The sequence below is a fragment of the Nymphaea colorata genome, chromosome 1 (genome assembly GCF_008831285.2).
Source record: "Nymphaea colorata isolate Beijing-Zhang1983 chromosome 1, ASM883128v2, whole genome shotgun sequence".
NCBI lineage: Eukaryota > Viridiplantae > Streptophyta > Magnoliopsida > Nymphaeales > Nymphaeaceae > Nymphaea > Nymphaea colorata.
Genome location: NC_045138.2, coordinates 2,389,536 through 2,409,463, shown reverse-complemented (window position 1 = coordinate 2,409,463; position 19,928 = coordinate 2,389,536). Strand labels below are relative to the sequence as shown.

The following is a 19,928-nucleotide window of genomic DNA, read 5'->3' as shown; positions in this document are numbered from 1 at the left end:
ATCATAATATAATGGAATAATGTATTTATATCCTAAATAAAAAAATTTATCGTTTTCCTTTACTTTTTTCTATTTTTCATTGTTCTTGGATCTTGCAATGTATTCCATCTTTCTACAAATACTTCTTGCAATTAATGGGTTTTCTTTTTTACGATTTTGAAGGAAGTCATCCTTGTGGGAAGACTTTGGCGGCCTTTGATGACTTCGTATTCATATCCAGTTTTGCAGATTTGATGTAGATATGATGTGACATGCTTTTGCTGATGTGATAAAAATCCATGATAAAATTCATAACCTATCAAACTTATTGCTGATGAAAGATCCACGATAAAATTCATAACTCTTAGGTTTAACTTGGAATCCATACTTGAAATTTTTATTTTGCCTTTTTTTGCATTAAGAAATGTATGATTTAAGGTCACAAGAATGAAGGTCTTATCTTAAATATAATATCTAATGAAGATAAGGGCAATCAAATGTGCCTTTTATCGCCGGGCTAGAACCCACAAGTCATTTTTTACCCCGGTCGTCCTGTCATAGACTAGCTTGCGCAAGGGTCAAACCCTTATTGAACTAGTGACTAGCCACCTACCAGCCACTGGCTCAAGCCGATGCGCCAAACTTTTTTGGCCTAAGTTATTGAAAAGCTACCATATTTTTGTTATATTGCCTTTTTAATAACCGGCCACCTTTAGATCATCCAAATGTTGTGAAAACCAGTTTGTTTGGCTTATTGGAGTTGAACAAGTGACAAATTAAACTAATTTAATACCCAATTATAATGAACCATGAGTCACACTTTACTGGTTTATCATTTTGGTGGGTGATTTGGTTTGGGTCGGGTTCAATATAGGTAGGGATGTCAACAATCAGATTCAGATGAGATATATCCTTAATCATATCTGTTTTTTCGGGTATTCACATATTCGAATTCGAATTTGAATAAAAAGAAGTCATATTCGAATCTGAAGTTTGATTTACAATTTGAATATGATTTTTTTATATTTATATCTGAATTCGAATTTTGAACCGGATAGTATCCATATTCAAATTGAATGCCTAATTTTTTTTTCATGTATCTGCTCTAATTTTTTGACCATAATCATGAGATAGATAAATATCATTCTATTTGTCAAAAGTACCAATTAGTTATCAATTTGGCATTAAAAATAATATGCAAGTGTTTTAAGAGTCTGCCTCCAAATTGAGGTAAATTCATGAAACACTTAAGCTGCGTTCATTTTCAGGCAAATTTACGAAACATTCACATGTTGTTGATAAAGTCAAACTGTTCTTTAAGAAATCCAACCGATAGTATCCATATTCAAATTGAATGCCTAAACTATGCACAGAGTAAATTAATGGAAGCTGACGCTCTGCTCTAGATCCAAGTACAGATTTCATATTTTAAAACATTTTTCTTAACCACGCCATTTTTTTTATATGAAAGGTAATTGTTTTATTTTTTTTTAGTTTTCCCAAAGTAGGCATTAGGACCTGGTTTTTGAAATTATTAGAAAAATGGCTGGGTTCTTTCATGATTAATGAAACTGACTTTGTTAAATAAGTGAAAAAACTTACCTAATCTACCTTTAAAAATATGAAAACATATGTATTATACTATTATTCCATAGATAATGGAACATGACTAGCTAACATAGTATTAATTAAAAAGTTGACTAGTTAACATGTATTCTTTCACTAAGAGATTCATACGATACGTAATGGCTGGTACGATATGTTATGAAGTTATTATATTAACAATGCTAGGTTTCATACATAAGGAATGCCAATTTAGTCAAGTCGTTGGCATGATTCAAAATAAAGGGATCTTGAATATAATTGGCGCTGACCGACTTGTAAAATATAAACCAAACAAATTAGAAACTCAAACAACAAGTTAACATAAATTATTTTATACAAAACACTTAATTTGTTATGTACAAATATTTGTTTATTAGCCAGTGGTGTTAATTTACTAAGTCATCAGTGCAAGTTAAACGGTAGATATCTGGCTATGGAGCACTTTAAAGTAGAAAGTCATACTTTTAGGTCCTAAACACCAGGCTTGACCCAACCCAACTGGTAAGTTGGTCAGTCAGGCTGTTGAACTAGTCGAGCTAGAGCTAGATTCGAACTCGTTCTATAAACTTGACTTGAACTCGACTCATTTATTAAACGAGTCGAGTTTGAGTTAAGAAATGAACTCGACAACCTAAACGAGTTGAGCTCAAGTTAAGTGGGCTTGGCTCGGTTAAACTCATTTAAGCTCGAGAAGGAAAATATATAAAATATAAAAAGTAGATAGCTCAAATTGGTATACAGTATGTAGGAGGTTCCATGTTCAAGTCTATATGATGCCTCTTCCTTTAAAAACATAATTTTTTTAATGTAATCCTTAGCTCGGCTCAAGCCCATCTTCGGCGAACTTAATCAAACCGAGTCGAGCTCGAGCTAATGAAATCAAACTCGAGCCGAGCGTAAGCCAAGTTCAAGTTCCTTTCAAGACACACGAGCCAAGTTTGAGTTGACTCAACTCAGCTCAAACTCGCTCATGAACAGCCCTATCGATCAGGCTTGACCCAACCCAGCTAGTAAGTCCGTCAGGCCGGTTGTCAGCTTTTACAAGAGCTTTATAAAAGCATGTAAAAGTAAATTTACTCAACTTTTTTCTATATCTTTAAAATTGAACGGTGCATTTGAATGACAAGTCTATTGATACCAGACACTTGGATGGATGTTAAATAGATAAAAAAAATAATTTCAGCCCTTGATTTGTTTTTCATATCAATCATTTAATGGAACTACAATGAAAAAAAAAAGTTTACTATATAAACGCTGATTTTTTTCATTATCATTATAGCACTTAAGTGTCTTGTATATAAAAGATTCTTCATATGAATTGTCTTATAGAAAATAAAAATAGCAGTAAATTTGTGTATTAAAACATATAAACTTATTGCGAGCAAAACTCAAACATATTTCGAATCTATAAGTTCATATAAGATTGTTAGGATGGAATGAAAGCACGAGAGCTAAATTTGGATTTAACGACAATTGGTTGGGTCGCTTATTGGTAGGTAGCTAGCCATTGGTTCAAATTCAATGGTACTCTCTTTTTATGAAATTGGACCCAAAGAAAGTCGAGGGTGCTTTCTCCAAATAAACTTTAATCTAGAAAATTAAAATCGGCGGACCTTTCAGGGAATTAAGGGCAGAAGACTGGTCCTTGAACGAAAAGTTCATTTTATCATGGCGAGACGGCTCGCACGCGCAGACGATGTATTGTGTGGAGTATGATGACATCACGCCATGCAGAGCCCTTCGGTTCGCACGTGTGAGGATCTAATATATACAGTAACCCGCAGCCTAAACGAATCCAAGGCCCTCGTTTTGAGGGCAGTGGACCTCTCCAGAGAGGGAGAAGCGAGAGGCGCCCACATTGGAGCAGAGTGTCTCTCTCTATCCTTAGAAAAAGATAAAAGCAGAAGAAGAAGAAGGAAAGGAAAATGCAATAGATACAGAGAGAAGAGGAGAAGAAGGGGGAGAGAGATATATGTATAGAGAGAGAGAGTTTGATTGGCCTCTCGAAGAGTCTAGGTTTTTCTGATACTCCTGAATCTCGTTCTCTGTCATCGTCTCCGTGAATCTCTCCGACTGTTTTCTTCCTGCCGATCTTATCTCTTTATCCTTTCGAAGAAGGGAAAACAGAGAAGACCCATCAGGGGAAAAGACGAAGAGAACGGAGGTAGGCAGTGACAGTTAGCTGGTTGCCATGGCTATGAATGACAGAATCCCACCCGGCACCTATTTCCAGTACTCCCCTTCTGGAGTTCAGTCTTCGCCGTTCAATACAATGAGGGCGTCGACGGCGTCGATGGATCATGAGAGGTCAGTTTGGTACTGGGATCTTCTTCCACTGCTCACGTCGATCCGGTTGTGTTTTGGGTCCTCGGTGTCTTTTAGTTGCTTTTGTTTCTTGATTGCTGGGTTTCTCTGATTGGCGTTTTGCTGTTTTGTAAATTTCTGGGGTACCATTTATAGTTCTTTGATTAGTTTCTAGTAATCTGATTGCGCGCATCGGTTCATTTTCTTGTAGCTTATAACGATTTTGATTTTCTTGGAACCGGGTTTGAGTCCTTTGATGTTTTCTTGGTGGTCGTGATCTGCACTGTCTGTTTTCTTCACTCATTTGTATCTATCGATGGTTTTTAGAATGAGTGAGCTTGTTTCTTTTAGTTTTTAGTTCGTTCAATTGTTCCCAGCATCTGCATGCATGCGATCTCCAAGTTTATTCTTCATCACATCTTGTGATCTTGACAGAAACCATTGATTGTACTGGTTCTGGGGTTTATGTTGCCGATCCTGGTTTTTTCTTCTCATTTTTCTGCTTGATGCACAACTGCTCCATTTGTTTCGCCGTCCTTCATGTTCTCCGTGATAGAGCTCATAGTTCGTATCAATTCATGTATGCATGTGTTGGCGCTGACCTTTTTCTTTTTCTCTAAAAAATTTTTTCTAACAGGTTCTATCTTTTTTGTAATCTGTTTGTGGTTCCTTTCTGATATGGCGCAGCGGCAATAGGTATTTAGCTGAATTGTTGGCAGAGAGACAGAAACTGGGGCCGTTTATGCAAGTTCTGCCTCTTTGTAGTCGTTTATTGAACCAAGGTAGGTTCTTTAACCATTGGTTAGAGTTGCATTTACCTGCTTAATTCTCCCAGTGTACATTTGTAAGTCGAGCTATACAGCATTTTTTCTGCTTATTAATGTACTTAAGTATAGTTAAAGATGCTGGGGTGTGCTTCTTCTTCCCTTCTCCCCTACTATCTTTTATTTCTTTCGTTCGGAAACTTAACGATTAAGATAAGATAGGTTATGCTCGTCAAGTCGTGTTACTCCCATGCTTAGTTTGTATCATCAGACGTTGTTCATATGGTATGTTTGTTTGGAATATATCAGTACCTTGTCATTGGGAAATTTCATTAAACTGGTGTTTCTACAACTTAGATAGGCTCTAATCTTGCCAAAAATTTTATTATAACGATTCTGATTCAGGAGTTATTTCAGGCTCTGATTGGACTGCTGGTGCCTACCTTTGGGAACTTTTTTTCTGACTTTAATGACTTGTCCCGTTCAATCATCTCTTCTAATAAATGCTTTTTATTAACTATTGAGGATGGGACCGCTAAGACCACAACCTACAGCAGTACTCGAGTTTAGTGGAGGTGTAAGTGGGGAGTGGTCTTTGTTACATCTGGTGATAATTTTAGTCTTTTTTGGCTGGACAGCCTGGTGGAGGTGGTTCTGGGATCATTGGCTTGGACCATCTGGTGATTATTTTGATGTTATTTTCCTGTTTTAATTCTCTTGACTTGATATTTTACTGTTACAATCTTTGTTGGTTTGAATGCCTGTTAAAGTTCTTGGTTGTGATGATATGATAAGCTATTTTGCATGCTTATCATGTCTGTGCTGCTCTAGTTCGATGACTGCATTTTTCTTTTGCTTTGTTCAAATACAAAAATAAACCCCTATGCTTTGACACTGATTAATCTAGACAGACTTCTAATGTCTATGGATATAGTTATGAGGATGCAGAGGGATAAATATTGGAAGTGGTTTCTTCGATGAGCATATGAGTTATCGTCCACTGAGTTGTAATGGTGTTCAAGTTGGTCTTTTTATAAGCTACTCAAGCTATGGCTTCAATTGTTGCTTTGCCATCAATGTCCTTCGTCCTCCTTTACAGTTTCTCCATTGCTTTTTCGTGTTGACTTTCATGGTAAATGTATCTCAAATCTTGACTATGCTTTGTTGGCTGCAAAAACAAAGACAAGGGATCTTGTTTCAGCCGCAGTTCCATGCTAATGTGTCGATGAATTTTTTTTCTCAGTTGCCTTTACAGAGAAGGCTATGCCATATGACTCATTTTTCCCACTGCAGAAATTGTTCGTGCTTCTGGGTTGGCATCTAGTCAAGGTTTCATTGACCATGATAGAATGGATCATGGGAGTCCTTTGCCATCAGGAGGCTTACTCCCAAATGGTACAGCAATGGATTTGGAAGGATGGCCAGGCATGCAGACTGAGGTATTGGTGATATTAGTTTACCTCCATTTTCTTTTGTTTCCATGGAGAAGTGGATCTGATTCTCGTTATGTTCCGTTGGTTGAATATATCTGATGCTACCTGACTAACCATCACATCTAGCTTGCTAGATCTTGTTGTACATTCCTGTATTTGTATATTTCACATATTCATATTGATGAGATTAGGATATACTGTTGAGGGATTAAGAGAATGGACTTTACTGCGACATATTCTAATATGCATTACTAGTGCAGTTGCAAGATGTTAATGGGTTAGTATCATTGCCTTAAAACATTTGGGATAATCAAAACAGTTTAATACTTGCAAAAGCACTGTCTAGAGATTTAGCTATTTCCTAGCTGTTTATGCTTCTCCATTTACTGACCTGGTTTTCTATTTCCTTTTATGGTTGAACTATCGAAAGGTTGTGCATGTTTAGATTACTGGCATCAATGTTTGGATCATTTTTTCAGGAAAATGGTTTCATTCAGAGGATGAACATCTTGCAAGCATCTCCAATGGGTTGGCATGGAGCGCCTGGACTTCCTACTCCTCCTGCCGTGACAAAAGTTGTAAGATTGGACGTTCCTGTGGATAAATTTCCCAATGTATGTACTTGAGTGAAATTTGATTAGCAAATAATGCAGGAGTAAATGTCAGCCTCTTTGTTTTGTTGATATTTTCTACTTCTCTTTGTTTCTGCCTTGCTAGTATAATTTTGTTGGTCGACTCCTAGGACCAAGGGGAACTCTTTGAAGAGGGTTGAAGCTACAACGCAGTGTAGAGTGTATATAAGAGGTCGAGGGTCAGTGAAAGACACTGTAAAGGTATTATCATCTTATCCTTTTTTCTGATCGAGATGTGACAAAGTACTTCAGCTGCTCAGGCACTGTCTTTCTTATCTCTGCCTCTTTTGTGTTTTTCCATTTTAATATTTTCTTGCAGTGGCTTAGACCTCCTGGGGTTCCCAGATAAATTTTGATACTCTATGAAGAGACAAAAAAAGTTCTGCATGCTCGGTCCAACGTGGACCTGAGTATCATGCTGTTCATGTAGGCAGTCAGATTATACAGATCAGGCCTGCCATTTTGTCATTTTTGATTAATCATCCACGTGGTTCACTGTTTTTATCAGTATGCTCATTTCAGTTGCTGATTATCATTGTGAAATGTGAATATTTTCACTATTAAAACTTGCTGGACTTTGCCTCAATTTCTCAACACTTAATTTTTGACCTCTTTTTTGCTTGCGCATGTAATGGTAGCTATATCCAAGTTTTGTACTTTTGACCACATTTCTATATCAAGCCACATGACTGTTCATGTTTTGTCTTTGACCTAATATATTGAATTTGTATATGCAGGAAGAGAAACTGAGGGACAAACCTGGGTATGAACATCTAAATGAACCATTGCATGTCCTTGTGGAAGCGAAATTGCCTGCCAATGTGATTGATTCAAAACTAAATCATGCTGTTGCGATACTGGAGGATCTCTTAAAGCCAGTGGTACTGAAAACGCGAGTTCCTTATTACTTAAGTTCAATTAAGTTGGATGACCATGGATCCATCTCACGTGGGTTTTGGAGATGCATAATTGCCTATGCCATGGCAAATACGTTGCTCTTGATTCCCCCACTTTGTGTGCCCCTGCAATGTCGCCTACAATAGAGCATTTTCCTCATAAGCAAGGGGCTAGGTCATGAGATCTTACTGCTGAAAAGGGCTTGTTTAACGTGGTGTTATGTGGACTGTGAACCTTCCTGAAACAGCCTGAAGCCATGGAATGTTCCGCCATTTAGAAAAATAGGCAATTAATTGGCAAACTCGAGATAGCTTTTCTCACTAATTGACTTGGAACCCCAACCCTTAGATTATTCTGGAACTGTGTTCTGTCCATACATACTCTGGTTTGCAGTTGCAACCAGCTATACTTAATGACTTGCTATATCTCTAGCCCAGAATCATGGTTAACTTGGACCAGATATGAACTAAGGCATAGGATGTTTCAGGCTCAGGTTATTTGTTATTCACTATTTCTCCTCTCTTTCTCTCTCTCTCTCTCTCTCTTAACTTCTGGATTTTTTGTGTATTTATTCATCATTCACTTGTTCACAGGATGAATCCTTAGATTACTACAAGAAGCAGCAGTTGAGAGAACTGGCTTTGCTGAATGGTACTCTTAGAGAGGAGAGCCCACATATGAGTCCAAGTGTCTCACCCTTTAACAGTACAGGCATGAAGCGTGCTAAAACTGGACGTTAGCTCTATGCACTATGGCTTCACAGAGCAGCTATGGTATCGATGGGGACCATTCAGAGATTGGAATTTTGGCCTATGATTAAGATTGTCATTTTGCTGCTGACATGGATGAATTGAAAACTGCCGTGTATGACCTCTTACTGAAAGCGCATTGAGCACCGCTGGCTTGCATACATGACTTTGGGTTCTCACTGAAAGGAATTGCTGGACATGTTGATGAAAGGTATTGGGTACTCGGTTTTGCTCACACGCACACTCATGAGTTTGACAAGTTTTCTGAGCTTATCTGTTACTAATTCTTTGCTGTATCCTTTGGTAAGTTAAATTACCATGTAATATGGAGATTGTCTGTTATTATGTAAACTGTAGACACATAGATCTTGCTAGATTAGTATCTGTTCCTACTTTGGACCATCAGACGGACAGGGTTAATGTCATAAGATAAATTTGATTTTGTTATTAGTTTATTATGCTATACATGGCCTGATCTTCAGAAAACTGACGTTCCATATGATTTATTCATGTTATTTTCAGGCCAGGTGGTCTATTTAAGGTGTAGCTACGCAAATTGTCTAGAATTGCTGGTTCTGAAAAGATCTTTTCTTTGTTCCATGTTTATGATTACACAATGGATATTAGGATGACAAAAGTGGAAGCAGGGGACTGTAAATGCTATGAAGCTACCAACACTATAAAATAATATAAGCGGGAAACTCAGAACAGTAGATAATTGAAATGAAGAGAAAAAATGAGAGGACATGAACATTGATCTGAAAGGCTTGTAGTACCAAAATTGGGAGTTACATCACGATAATGAAAAGTCATATATTTAATGGGAGAAATATGAAACTTTAAGAAAGTGAGGGAAATGAAAACAATGAAAGACTACCAAGAGTTTTAAAATTAAAAAAAAAAAAAATGGAGAACTTAGCTTCACATCACAGGAAATGAAATTTTGATTGGAAGTGAGTTTGGTCGAAATCTTCCAGTGAGAGAGGCATGGAGTTCTCTGGTTCCAGAAGCAGGCTTACTGCCAAGCACGTAACGTTCCCTCTTCAATCTGAACATGTTTTTACACATTCCTCTTTTCATGACTGAAACAGCTTTCTGGTGCTTTCCCCTTTTCAGTTAAGTTAGTTTACTCCCATTCTGTGTACAATTTTTTTAAAGAGCCAGTATGGTATGCAAATGCATAATTGAGAAAGTACCTATCATTTTCTGACCAGTAGAATCTACAATCTGACTAGGAGAAGCTGCCATCCATTGCATGAGCCAGTTAGAAAGAAACTTGGCATCTGCTTGATTTTAGAAGCATGCAGCTGAGAACTGGGCCATTCCCATTTTTTATTTGTAGAATTAAATATGTTTGTCTGTTATTCGGAACCTAATATAAGAGGTTATAGCATGCAAACATGTATATAAAATATATCATAACACAAACATGCATATAAGATATCTCGTAACATCAATATCTGTTATTTGTTTAAATTATAGGTCCTGCAAAGCACAGATTTCAGATCTTCCCAAGAAAGACAAGCATGCCGTCGGCGGACAGAAGGGGCACGTTGTCAGTGTCTCATGAATTTTGTCCCTGCTTCCCAATAACACCTGGTATTTTACATTGGTAAAATCATGCAATGGGTGACCTGAACTTTACTCTTAACGAGCACAAAATGAAAAAAATTCCATTTATTATTAACACACCCAAAAATATCCACCCCGTAGATGCCGCTAAGTACCCAACCAAGCACGAGTCAACCACTTAGAGAGAGAGAGAGAGAGAGAGAGAAGGTCCAACGAGGAACTTCTTTTTCTGTTGCGTGCAGGTCGATGGTGCTCATGGGCTGCCGACCCTTTTTACTTTCTCATAGCAGAAAGCTTTTAGCCTGAAGATTCCTTCCACGGGCAGGCCCAGGAAAAAGTGGAGCTTGCGCCGGCAAAGGGGGTGGAGATTGACCAGGCTCCGGCAGGCCGACTCGCTGACATCGCCGTCCCAGGCCTTCTCCACAAAGAGAGTGTACTCCCTGGCATAGAAGGCCAGCGAGTTAACACACTTAAGGATATGCCCCAGCCGCTGGGGAATGGGCAGCGTGTCTACGGGGATTCGAGGCGTCCATTCTACCGGCACGGCCTGGGCCCGGCCGTGCTGGTGCACGGCCAACGACACCAACGCCAGCAACACCATGAGCAACGCCTTGTCCATGGTCTTTACTCTTTGCGGAAGAGATGCACTTGTTGTGGGCTTTCTCTCAACGGTGGCTCAACTTTATATAGTTTTCCGATTGGCATTCAGCAACTAATGGTCGTTAAAATGGCCGGGCCGTTTTCCAGCATTCATTGTATTTATTGTGAGTTAAGGTGTGAAAAATGGCCGGTTTCAGAGGTTATGGCTGGCACGAGCATGGACCGCCGGAAGGTGGGTGCAGCGGATCACACCCTACTTTTGTGACCCTCAAAATTTGATAAACCCAAGGTGGGTGCACCTCTTGGTAAGGGTGAACGTCTCGTTAAAGCTCGGCTCGTAAATGAGTTCGAGTTGAGTCATTTGCTCAATGAGTCGAGTTTGAGTTTATGAGTTGACTTGTTTAAATAATTGAGTTGAGTTCGAGTTCAACACGTAACTGCTGAGTCGAGCTTGAGCCTTAATCGGGTTTGTTGAGCCTTAATCAAGTCAGTATATTCAAATTAGTTTACGAGTTTATCGAGCTTTAATCGAGTTCGAGCTCAACATGTAACGATGAATATCAATTCTATTCAAATGAGTTTGTCGAGCTTTAATAGAATCGAGCTTGAGCTCAACTAGTAACGAGGAATATCAATTATATTCGAATGAGTTTATTGAGCCTTAATCGAGTCAAGCTTGAGTTCAACATGTAATTGCCTAGACGAGCTCCAGCTGCTTCCGTCAAGTTATTCTCATGCTCGAGGTTTCATTAGTCGAGCCAAGCTGGAGCTGACTGAACTCTGGGTCGACTCGGCTCGTGTTCAACCCTACCTCTTGGTTTTAGCTGTATGGACTTGGGTTTGGTTCATGTTTTAGGGAGTTCATGGGAATGTCTCTTCGTTCCATTTGTTATTGGGTGTTGTTCGATGACTAAATTTTAAAAATTTATTATTAAAAAACAACATTTACATGAGAATTAGTGACAACTTATGATTCAACAAGTGATAATATTTTTGGCAACGATTCATAGTGTCTTTAACATTATAAGATTTTTAGTTTTTAAATTTTTAACCATCCACATGACATATAACAACAAAAAGAAGTCTTCGATACAAATATATATAGTCCAATACTCCGCTACAACATGAATTTAAGCGGCTAGTTTCTATAATATGACATAGATCGTTCATAAAAAAAAAAAAGATTTAATTTTGTCAAAATTGTTGAACCCAGTTTTGTTGCTACATCTATATTAATCAGACTTTTTTTTTTACAAAAACTGTACTAAATCGAGGTCATGAGTTCCGTTCAAACAGAACCCCTTTTGACCAAAGTTCGACAAATTTGAGTTCAGTATGAGTTGAGTTTGGGTCAAACCCAACCAGTTGACACTCTCTCAAAAGTATGGAGCATGGACTTTCCATTGAACACACGACCGAGGCTCCACTAGAAAGGAAACCTTTCAATTTTTTAAACATTTTGAATGTTAGGGACATTATTATAAAATATTATAAATTCTATCATTTCATTTTTTTATGTATATAAAATATTATAAATTCTATCATTTTATTTTTTTTATGTAGTCCAAACAAACATGATTTTAACATTTTCTTTCATTTCTATCTAAACAAGTTTTATAATCATATCTTTCCTTTCCTTTCATTTCCATTCAATTCATTTTCCATTCTATTTCTCTCCATGATTGTAGTTTTTAACATGTAATGTGGATTTGAGATCCTGTTGAGATCTGCTGCTTGCGACATAATATGGATTTCAGATCCGCTTTCAAATACGAGATCCAAAGATGCCATACATACCCTCCAGCCCCAAATGTTTCAAATGGTTGTATTTTTTATCTAATTTTCATATCTGGATCCAAATGAGAACAAAGCAACATCTGGTTAGCTGGATATGGTAAGAACTAGATCCTAGCCAGGCCTAAGGAATGGACCCGGTGGAAGAAATACGGTTTTGTATTTCTTATATACAAATCCGAATCCGATCCCGGATAGGATCCAAAGTGGAATCCAATTAATTGGGTTGGAAGTGGAAATAGGTAGAAAGTGGGAATGGCATGTTGTAATTTCTTAAAGATATGGGGGTATTGAATTTCCGCGTGGCTGATTGACGAACATGAAATTTTGAAATTCAGTTATTACCCCGCGTTTCTCCCGATTCCGCTTCCTTTTCTTCTGATCCGACGGTCCAGAGGAGTCCTGATGAAGAAGACGGAATCATCGACCCTTGGATTTTGATCGGCCGTCAATAACCCCGCTTCTCCTCCCCGCTTCCTCTCTCCCTCTCTCTCTCTCTCTTTCTTTCTTCCTTCCCACGGTTTGAGCTTCGAGTCGTCCAATCGGTCCCGGAACGGCAAGAAGGACGGGAGGTTTTCCGGCGAGCAGAGGTTTTTAGGTTTCTTCTTTTGCGTTTGCGCTTTGTTTACTTTTCCGTGTTCGAAAGCCGATTCCTGGTCGGTGACCTCTTAGCTGCTTGATGTTTTTCCTTTTACCCTTTTTTACCCTTTCTGTTAATGAAGCAATCAGGCTCCGTGAAATATGGAGTTGTTTTTGCTTATTTTCTTCGTTTTCCTTCCTTTTTTTTCAGGCAACGGTGGTTTTCTGCGAGTTTTTTTCTTGCGCTTGGGCGGCAGCTCGAGTTGCCACAGCTTTTTTTTTTTTTTTTTTTTTTTTTTCTCTTTCTCTTTCTCTCTCTCTCTCTCTCTTTTTCTCTTGCATGCGCCCACTTACGCGTAATCAGCGGAAGTTTTTTTTAATCCGAAGAAAACATATATGAAGTATTCGGTGGTAGAAGCCGGTTTTCCGGCAGCCTGAGGCAGATGGAGTGCTTTTGCAATGCGATTTTGTTCCTTTTTTTTCTTATATATAAAGAAGTCTTTATTTGATAAGAGTATCTACTATCTACTGAAAGTCTGAACGTGAGGTTCGTGGACGCTCTCGCAGAGGGCTGTTGTTTCCTTGCGGTATTCTGCGCGGCTTTTGTTATTTAAACTCTCTTTCACCTTTCATGAAAAAGCGCCTTTTCTGTAAAGAAAAACTCTTGCTTTTCTTTTTCTCATTGGTTCCTGGATGTCGCTTGAGAAACACGCAGATATGTGATACGACTCTGTCTTTGCAAATTTTTTTTTTTCGCCCCCAGATCATCTCCAAACAAGCGAAGATTTTTGTTAACAAAGATGCTCATTTCTTCTAAATCCTAGAGGGAAAGTGGCTTCTCTTCTAGTTTACGCACATATCCTGATAATCATAATAATAACGTTTTCGTTAAACCCTGTCCTTTCGGTTCTTCCGTGATTGTGGTTTCTGGGGTTCTAGTTTTTCTCTTCGAACTGAGAAAGCTTCGTGCTGGAACGCTGAGCGACCTTCCTCGAGAAACGGAGATCATTCTACATGTATATGTGCGTTTGGAGTAACTCGTGAATTTCGTAGGCATATCTAAGATTTAAACTATGAGTTACATAGAGGTACACACACATATGTCATTTTTGTTTTTATATTTAAGATGCCCTTGTATTTATTTCTTTTGGCTCTGGTTGGGAAAAGGGCCTGATTGCAGTGGTATTTTACTTCGTCTAGCCGCCTGCTTTTTTCAATTGAGGGTTTTCTTTTACTTGGTCTGATAGGAGTTGGTTCCGTTTCTGCCTTCATTGTTAAGTTTACAATATCTTGTATGGCTCTTGGTGAAAAAGAAAAAGATGAACTTTTAGATCCTTTTCCCGTTCGGCGTCAAAGGTTGGTTGCTTTTGTATTCCTTAATTTACTGTATCTCTAAGATCGTACGTCTTTATATTTGTTTGCCGACTTATTTGTCAGCATGAATCCGTCTCGTATTTAACTTGCCATGTGCGCTTTTGCCCTTTTCCACTTTTGCTGTTTTCATCTTTGATTAATTTTTCATATCTTTGAAATTTGAGTGGCAAAATCGTTCTTCACGTGCATGTTTCTTTGTATTTATTTTGGGACCTTCACGGCGTTGTGATAGTTTTGTTAGCTACGTGGTAAATGTTAGGCAACGTCGGCAACTATATGACCTTTTGGGTACTTGGCTTTCCGGTGGTCCTTGTGGTAGAATTCGATGTGTTTTCCCAAGTCTTGCAAATGGTTATTTCTGTTCTTGCCCTATATAATTTTTTTCACCTGGCGTTGAGATTCAAGAATTATTCATGACACAAGGGCCCTCCATCCAGTCGTCCTGCCGTGCTCTGGTGCAAAATCTTGCTGAAATTGTCCATTATCTTCCATTGTTGTTTGAATCTTGATGTCTGCTAGTTGATTGTACCACTTGATACGCCTTTCGGTCAAGTGTTTTCTGGCTACTGATTTAGTGAATAATAGAAAACCGTTTTTGTTTTTTTGTCTGATTTAGATATGTGCTTGTTAGTTAACAGCTGGAGAACAGTGATTTTACTACGCCCTTGTCTCTCATCATTCCAGATCTCCGTGTTGTTTTATGGCGGGTGATATAGAAACAGAGAAAGGTATCCCTTTTCCTGTTCATTGTTCGCTTTCCGGTAATAGTAGCTTGTGTGCTTCTGTTCTTGTAAACATCTCAAGATATTATTTGTTTTAGAAATATCTTGTTTTAGTGTTGCTGAACTCTGAAGAGCTATTTGCACTCTTCCATTAGGATAACAGGAGTTCCTGCATTCTGATTTGATGTGGATCCATCTCTCGTTAGTTGGATGCCTGAATCTGTATAAGTTCATAACTTCATATTAGCTGCACTCACTTGCAATTAGTAGTAGCAAATGAATCTTTAGTTCAAAATTTTAATCTTGTTTTGATGGTTGGCTCATGTTTCCAACTGCTTACCAAACAAGAAAAGATTCCAAGGCAAAGTCTCCAGCTAAACCATCTGAAGTAGACATGGTATGCCTAACTTTCTCTCTCTCTCTCCCTCTCCTTTTTTTTCTTTAAGTTGCGTATTTGTACCTGAGAAAAAAAACTGACTTTGGTTGGACTCTTTTGTCCCTTTTGCAGGCTCATGGGAAAAAGCACAATCATTCTCATACGTCGCCAGCGCAAGTGGAAGTTTCAAATTTCAATTCCAAAGAAAGTGGTTTAGTTCAAGAGTTGCCTGCGGAGCAAGAAAAATATTCTCCTACAACGAATTGCTATGAATATTATTACCCCGGTAAGTTATTGGCATGACTATGATGATTTTGGTTATCCAATGCTTTAACATGTTTGGTTACCAGATTTTGGTTGGCAGGTTATGATGGCACTTTTGGGGAATGGAAAAATATGGGCTATCGTACGAATGGGGCTGGTCATGACCTATCTTATTTGGTGAGTTCTCTTTATCCATTTGGGGGAGGATGCTAGTTTATATGTGGTAGGCCTGCTTAATTTGTCATTATTGATTGAATCTACAGATTCTACATGTTTGAGTGTTGGAGCTCTTGCGTGTCCACATGCACTTGTATGCATGTATGCGTCTGAGTTTGTGCTAGTCTCATGGAATTAGTTTACATTATTTGAGTTTCCCTACACAGTGCAGAGTTTTGTAACCTGCTTGTTGTTTTCCATGTTTTGGTTGCATGTGATGTGTGTATTGATATTCTGACTGCTTTCCTTGAACTTCTTCTCAGGGCAATCCAAGAAGTTCAGTGGTTTACTATGTTCCAGGATATGATACATATGCCCCAGGGATGTTGATGCCCCCAGGTGGACAATATTTTGCACAGCCACCCTTTTGTTTGACTGCAATGTATTCACAACCTTTCTCCTCGCCTGCCACCCGTCATGGAACAGATGGTGTGCAGAATTTCTCTCGGGATTCTGTGCCTCTTGTTGATGATGGTTTGACTACATCTGTTGGATTTGGCAATCCAAAAATAAATCTAAGTGGCAAGGCATCTGAACATTCAGAGGTCTCAAATAGAAAAAACCCAAGCATCATTCCTAATGCAAATGATTCCACAATACCCTCATCGCATGATTCTTCATGTATATCATCTTCATCTGCTAAAGTTCCTGCACCTGCCATCCTAAGTGGGCCCCTGAAACCCTCTAGCAAGGTACTATATGAATCAGTGTCTTCAGTTTTTCCATGTCAAGTAATGTTTATTGCAGAATTTTCTGCGTTGTTATTTGCTGTTTATTATTTCCATTGTGCATATCTTCTATGCCGATTCTGTTGGTGTCTTATATTTTCTTATGCTTGACTGTCTTTTCCTCTCCGTCTCCTTTTCTTATTTTATAAGTGTCCTTGAAGTTGATGTGCTTGATTACTTAATAAAGATAGTAATATAGGAAAAGGAGAAAATTGATTTTCATGTTATTGTCAGTCGAAAAAATTTTGTGCATGACACGTGAATTATGGGCTTCCTCTGTAAGTTGTGACTAAATAACAAAAAGAAAAGCAAAGTGGTTTCAAAATAAGTAGATACCTGCTAAATGAAACAGATTCATGCTCCTGTTATTCTAGTTTGAGGTTTAGACTGAAAACAAATGGTGGTTCAGATAGGAATGACTTGATCTTTTACTCATGCGTATTGATTAGGTTTGTCCAAAGGCCATAAACTTTTCAGTTGTTTTGATCTTGAAGTGCAATAGTTTATCTGGAAAAGAGGCTTGACATTATGACATATGTGGGATAGCATATGTGCGAGAGGTTTGAGTGTGTAATCTTCTTCTGTGCAGTTTGATACAGTCAAGACTGATGTGAAAGGTATTAGTATATTATCCACTATTTTGATACTGCTTTGATTGCCAATTTGCCATCTCATCATATGATAGTATATGCCTTTTTTCAACATCTTCCTTTTAGTAATGTTCACAAAGAATATAGTCCCTTCTAAATTTTCATGAACCTGAACTTATTTACTGTTAGGTTCACGTAATAATAATTTTTTTATGTAAATAGTGCACTCTATTTTAGCTTTCAGATGCCTATTGTTTTTGATAGAAGCATTTTTCTAGTTTTTGAAATTGTTGTTCTCAAGCTCATCAAAACAGTGGTAGTTTTGTCCTGTTAGAGTCTGAATCTTTGTTGTTATCTTTCTCATAGGTGCCAATCCCAAGATCTGATTTTCAAGGTGCCCTTATCCCAAGGAATCGGTTGCCACATGGAAACTTCGTGCCCTATCCAAGTCAAGGAAAAGGTGGCTTGCTGGCTGAGAGTGGTGCCAAAACTTTTATTCCCAACAGTCGGGGTTGGCACAGCAATGATACCCTTAGGACGAGTGGCAAGTTTAACCTAAATGGGTCCTTTGAGAAAATGGCAGAACAGAGTCGTGGACCCCGTGCTAATAAAATCAAGGGTTCTCCCTTTGCAGATGAAATCTCAGATAAGTTGAATCCTGCCATGCGCAGAGACCAATATAATTTGTTGGAATTCGAGACCAAATATGACCATGCACTATTTTTTGTCATAAAATCTTTTAATGAGGATGATGTGCACAAAAGCATAAAATATAATGTATGGGCAAGTACCCCAAGTGGAAATGAGAAACTTGATGCTGCATTTCATGATGCTGAAAAGAAATCGTGTGAGAAGGGCTCTAGGTGTCCTGTGTTTCTCTTCTTCTCGGTATGATTCTCAACTTTTCTGTTACTTGTATCATTCTCCGGATTTTGCTATGGTAGATTACATTCTGGTAATTCAACTTTTAGTATTCACTGCAGTGATGGGAATTTTGTTTCATTTTCATGCTTCTTGGAGGTTATTTATTAAATCAAACATTACGAAATGGGATTGCATGGGTATTATGTTCATTATTCTGGAATAATAATGAGAAAATTATGTGTTCTCTCTCACTTAAATGTGAAGTGATCTTGTTCAAGCATGCTTTCAGTTGATCTGCAATTGATGTATGTGGAGCTAGTATCTGTTTTAGTTGGTGCAATGGGCAGTGCTTTTAGTTTAGTGGAAATACAAAATGAATGATTCATCTTTGGAAGATGAAATTAAAATGTTTAGTCATGTAAAATTACCCAGGTCGGGATCTATTATCACCTAAGGGCATTTTTTTAGTGTCCTGTGTGCCAAACACAACTGTGACTGTTATAGTTCATAAAATTTCTAAGTTATTTTTTGTCTTCCCTTCTAGGAAATTCAGGATTGGCTTCTATTGACTATTGGTATTCAATGTGGAATGTCTGGCATGATAGAGACATTAGACAGGCTTGTGTATTTTCGGGTGTGAAACAATTGTTTCATGAGAACATGCTAGAGAGAAGCCTTTGACACTGCCTTTGAGGTTATTGTCTTGTATACTGAAGGAGAAATTCACATTAACAATGCCTGGTTGTTCTTTCGTCACGTTCTCCAGGTAAATGCTAGTGGACAATTTTGTGGCCTGGCAGAGATGATTGGAATTGTAGATTTCAAGAAAAACATGGATTTCTGGCAACAGGGGAAGTGGAATGGGTTTTTCCCCGTGAAATGGCATATAATAAAAGACATACCCAACTCCCAGTTCCGACACATCCTTTTGAAAAACAATGAAAACAAGCAGGTGACAAATAGCAGGGACACACAGGAGGTACTAAGTGTTTTTACTAAACACTTTCATTGAATGCAGAAGCTGAACTGTGTTCAGTCTTTATTTCGTGAATGTGACCTTTTCGTTTTATTCCCCTTCTATGGCTCTCTTTCAGATTGAACTTCTTCAGGGGTTGGAAATGCTTAAGATTTTCAAAGATTATGCTGCCAAGGATTCCATCCTCGATGACTTTGGTTATTATGAACGGAGAGAGAAATTACTTATGAAGAACAGGATCACATCACAGGTGGGCTCTCTGCTCTACTTTTATGCTATGATTTACACCACTTTCATGCTATTCCTTTGGCATAAAAAAGTGTGTGGTGCCCTATGCCTCATGAGATGATGCTTGAATAATTTTTTCTCAAACTTAGCCACTTTTTCTGCATGTATTTCTGTGGAGATTACTGTTGCTAAAGGGAGGTAATTGTGTCAACTGATCCGCAGCTGGTTGGAGAAGATGGAGAGAAAACTAATCCTCTTGAAAATGCTAACCATCATTCGTTAGTTGCACATGCTAAGAATTTGTCACTATCGGGCGGCCCTGATGGTGCAAGAGCCCATCCTTCTGGGAATAGTTGAGCCAACAAGGAAGCTGGTAGAGAATAGACCAAAGCTGCATTCGTGGGCGATAGGTGCATGTGAAGTTTCTGTGAAATGGGCTTGATCATCTTGTTGGCTTCTCTGTTTCTTTCGTTTCAAGAAGAGTGCTTATTAGGTATGGTCATACACAAATTTTAAGCTTGATCTCTGCGCCATATCCTTCTCAAATTATTTTCTTTGCCTCTCCCTCTGTCTCCCCTTCCTATTGGGTTGTTGGTGCTCATCCATTTCCCGCTTTCAATCTTATTTGCAGTCTTGCTGTGCCTTCATATTAATAATCACAGCAAGCAATTTTCTACCTTTA

At 38.4% G+C, this 19,928-nt stretch overlaps 1 protein-coding gene and 1 pseudogene across 14 annotated transcripts; both read left to right on the top strand.

Annotated features, from left to right (window-relative positions):
* Positions 1–3,387: 3,387 nt before the first annotated feature.
* Positions 3,388–8,813, top strand: LOC116268418 (KH domain-containing protein At1g09660/At1g09670-like; annotated as a pseudogene).
* A 3,914-nt stretch (positions 8,814–12,727) lies between these two features.
* LOC116262072 (YTH domain-containing protein ECT4-like) lies at positions 12,728–19,928 on the top strand. 14 transcript variants are annotated; one of them, XM_031641214.2, is made up of 10 exons: positions 12,728–12,919; positions 14,967–15,010; positions 15,358–15,401; positions 15,513–15,666; positions 15,745–15,821; positions 16,124–16,552; positions 17,545–18,066; positions 18,809–19,021; positions 19,137–19,268; positions 19,469–19,928. In XM_031641214.2, the coding sequence occupies exons 2-10, from the start codon at positions 14,983–14,985 to the stop codon at positions 19,601–19,603; spliced, it is 1,734 nt and encodes a 577-aa protein (XP_031497074.1). In that variant the 5' UTR covers positions 12,728–12,919; positions 14,967–14,982; the 3' UTR covers positions 19,604–19,928. The 14 variants fall into 14 exon arrangements, with proteins under 14 accessions (XP_031497074.1, XP_031497043.1, XP_031497066.1 ...); XM_031641183.2 differs by having other exon boundaries at positions 15,337–15,401; XM_031641206.2 differs by having other exon boundaries at positions 14,921–15,010.

What these genes read in the sequence shown, in the direction of transcription:
- LOC116262072 (XM_031641183.2), top strand. Translation starts at nt 14,983, where the DNA reads ATGGCGGGTGATATAGAAACAGAGAAAG. An exon ending in GTCATGACCTATCTTATTTG is followed by an intron (nt 15,822 to 16,123) that starts GTGAGTTCTCTT and finishes ACTTCTTCTCAG; the next exon opens with GGCAATCCAAGAAGTTCAGT. An exon ending in CTGTGTTTCTCTTCTTCTCG is followed by an intron (nt 18,067 to 18,808) that starts GTATGATTCTCA and finishes CACGTTCTCCAG; the next exon opens with GTAAATGCTAGTGGACAATT.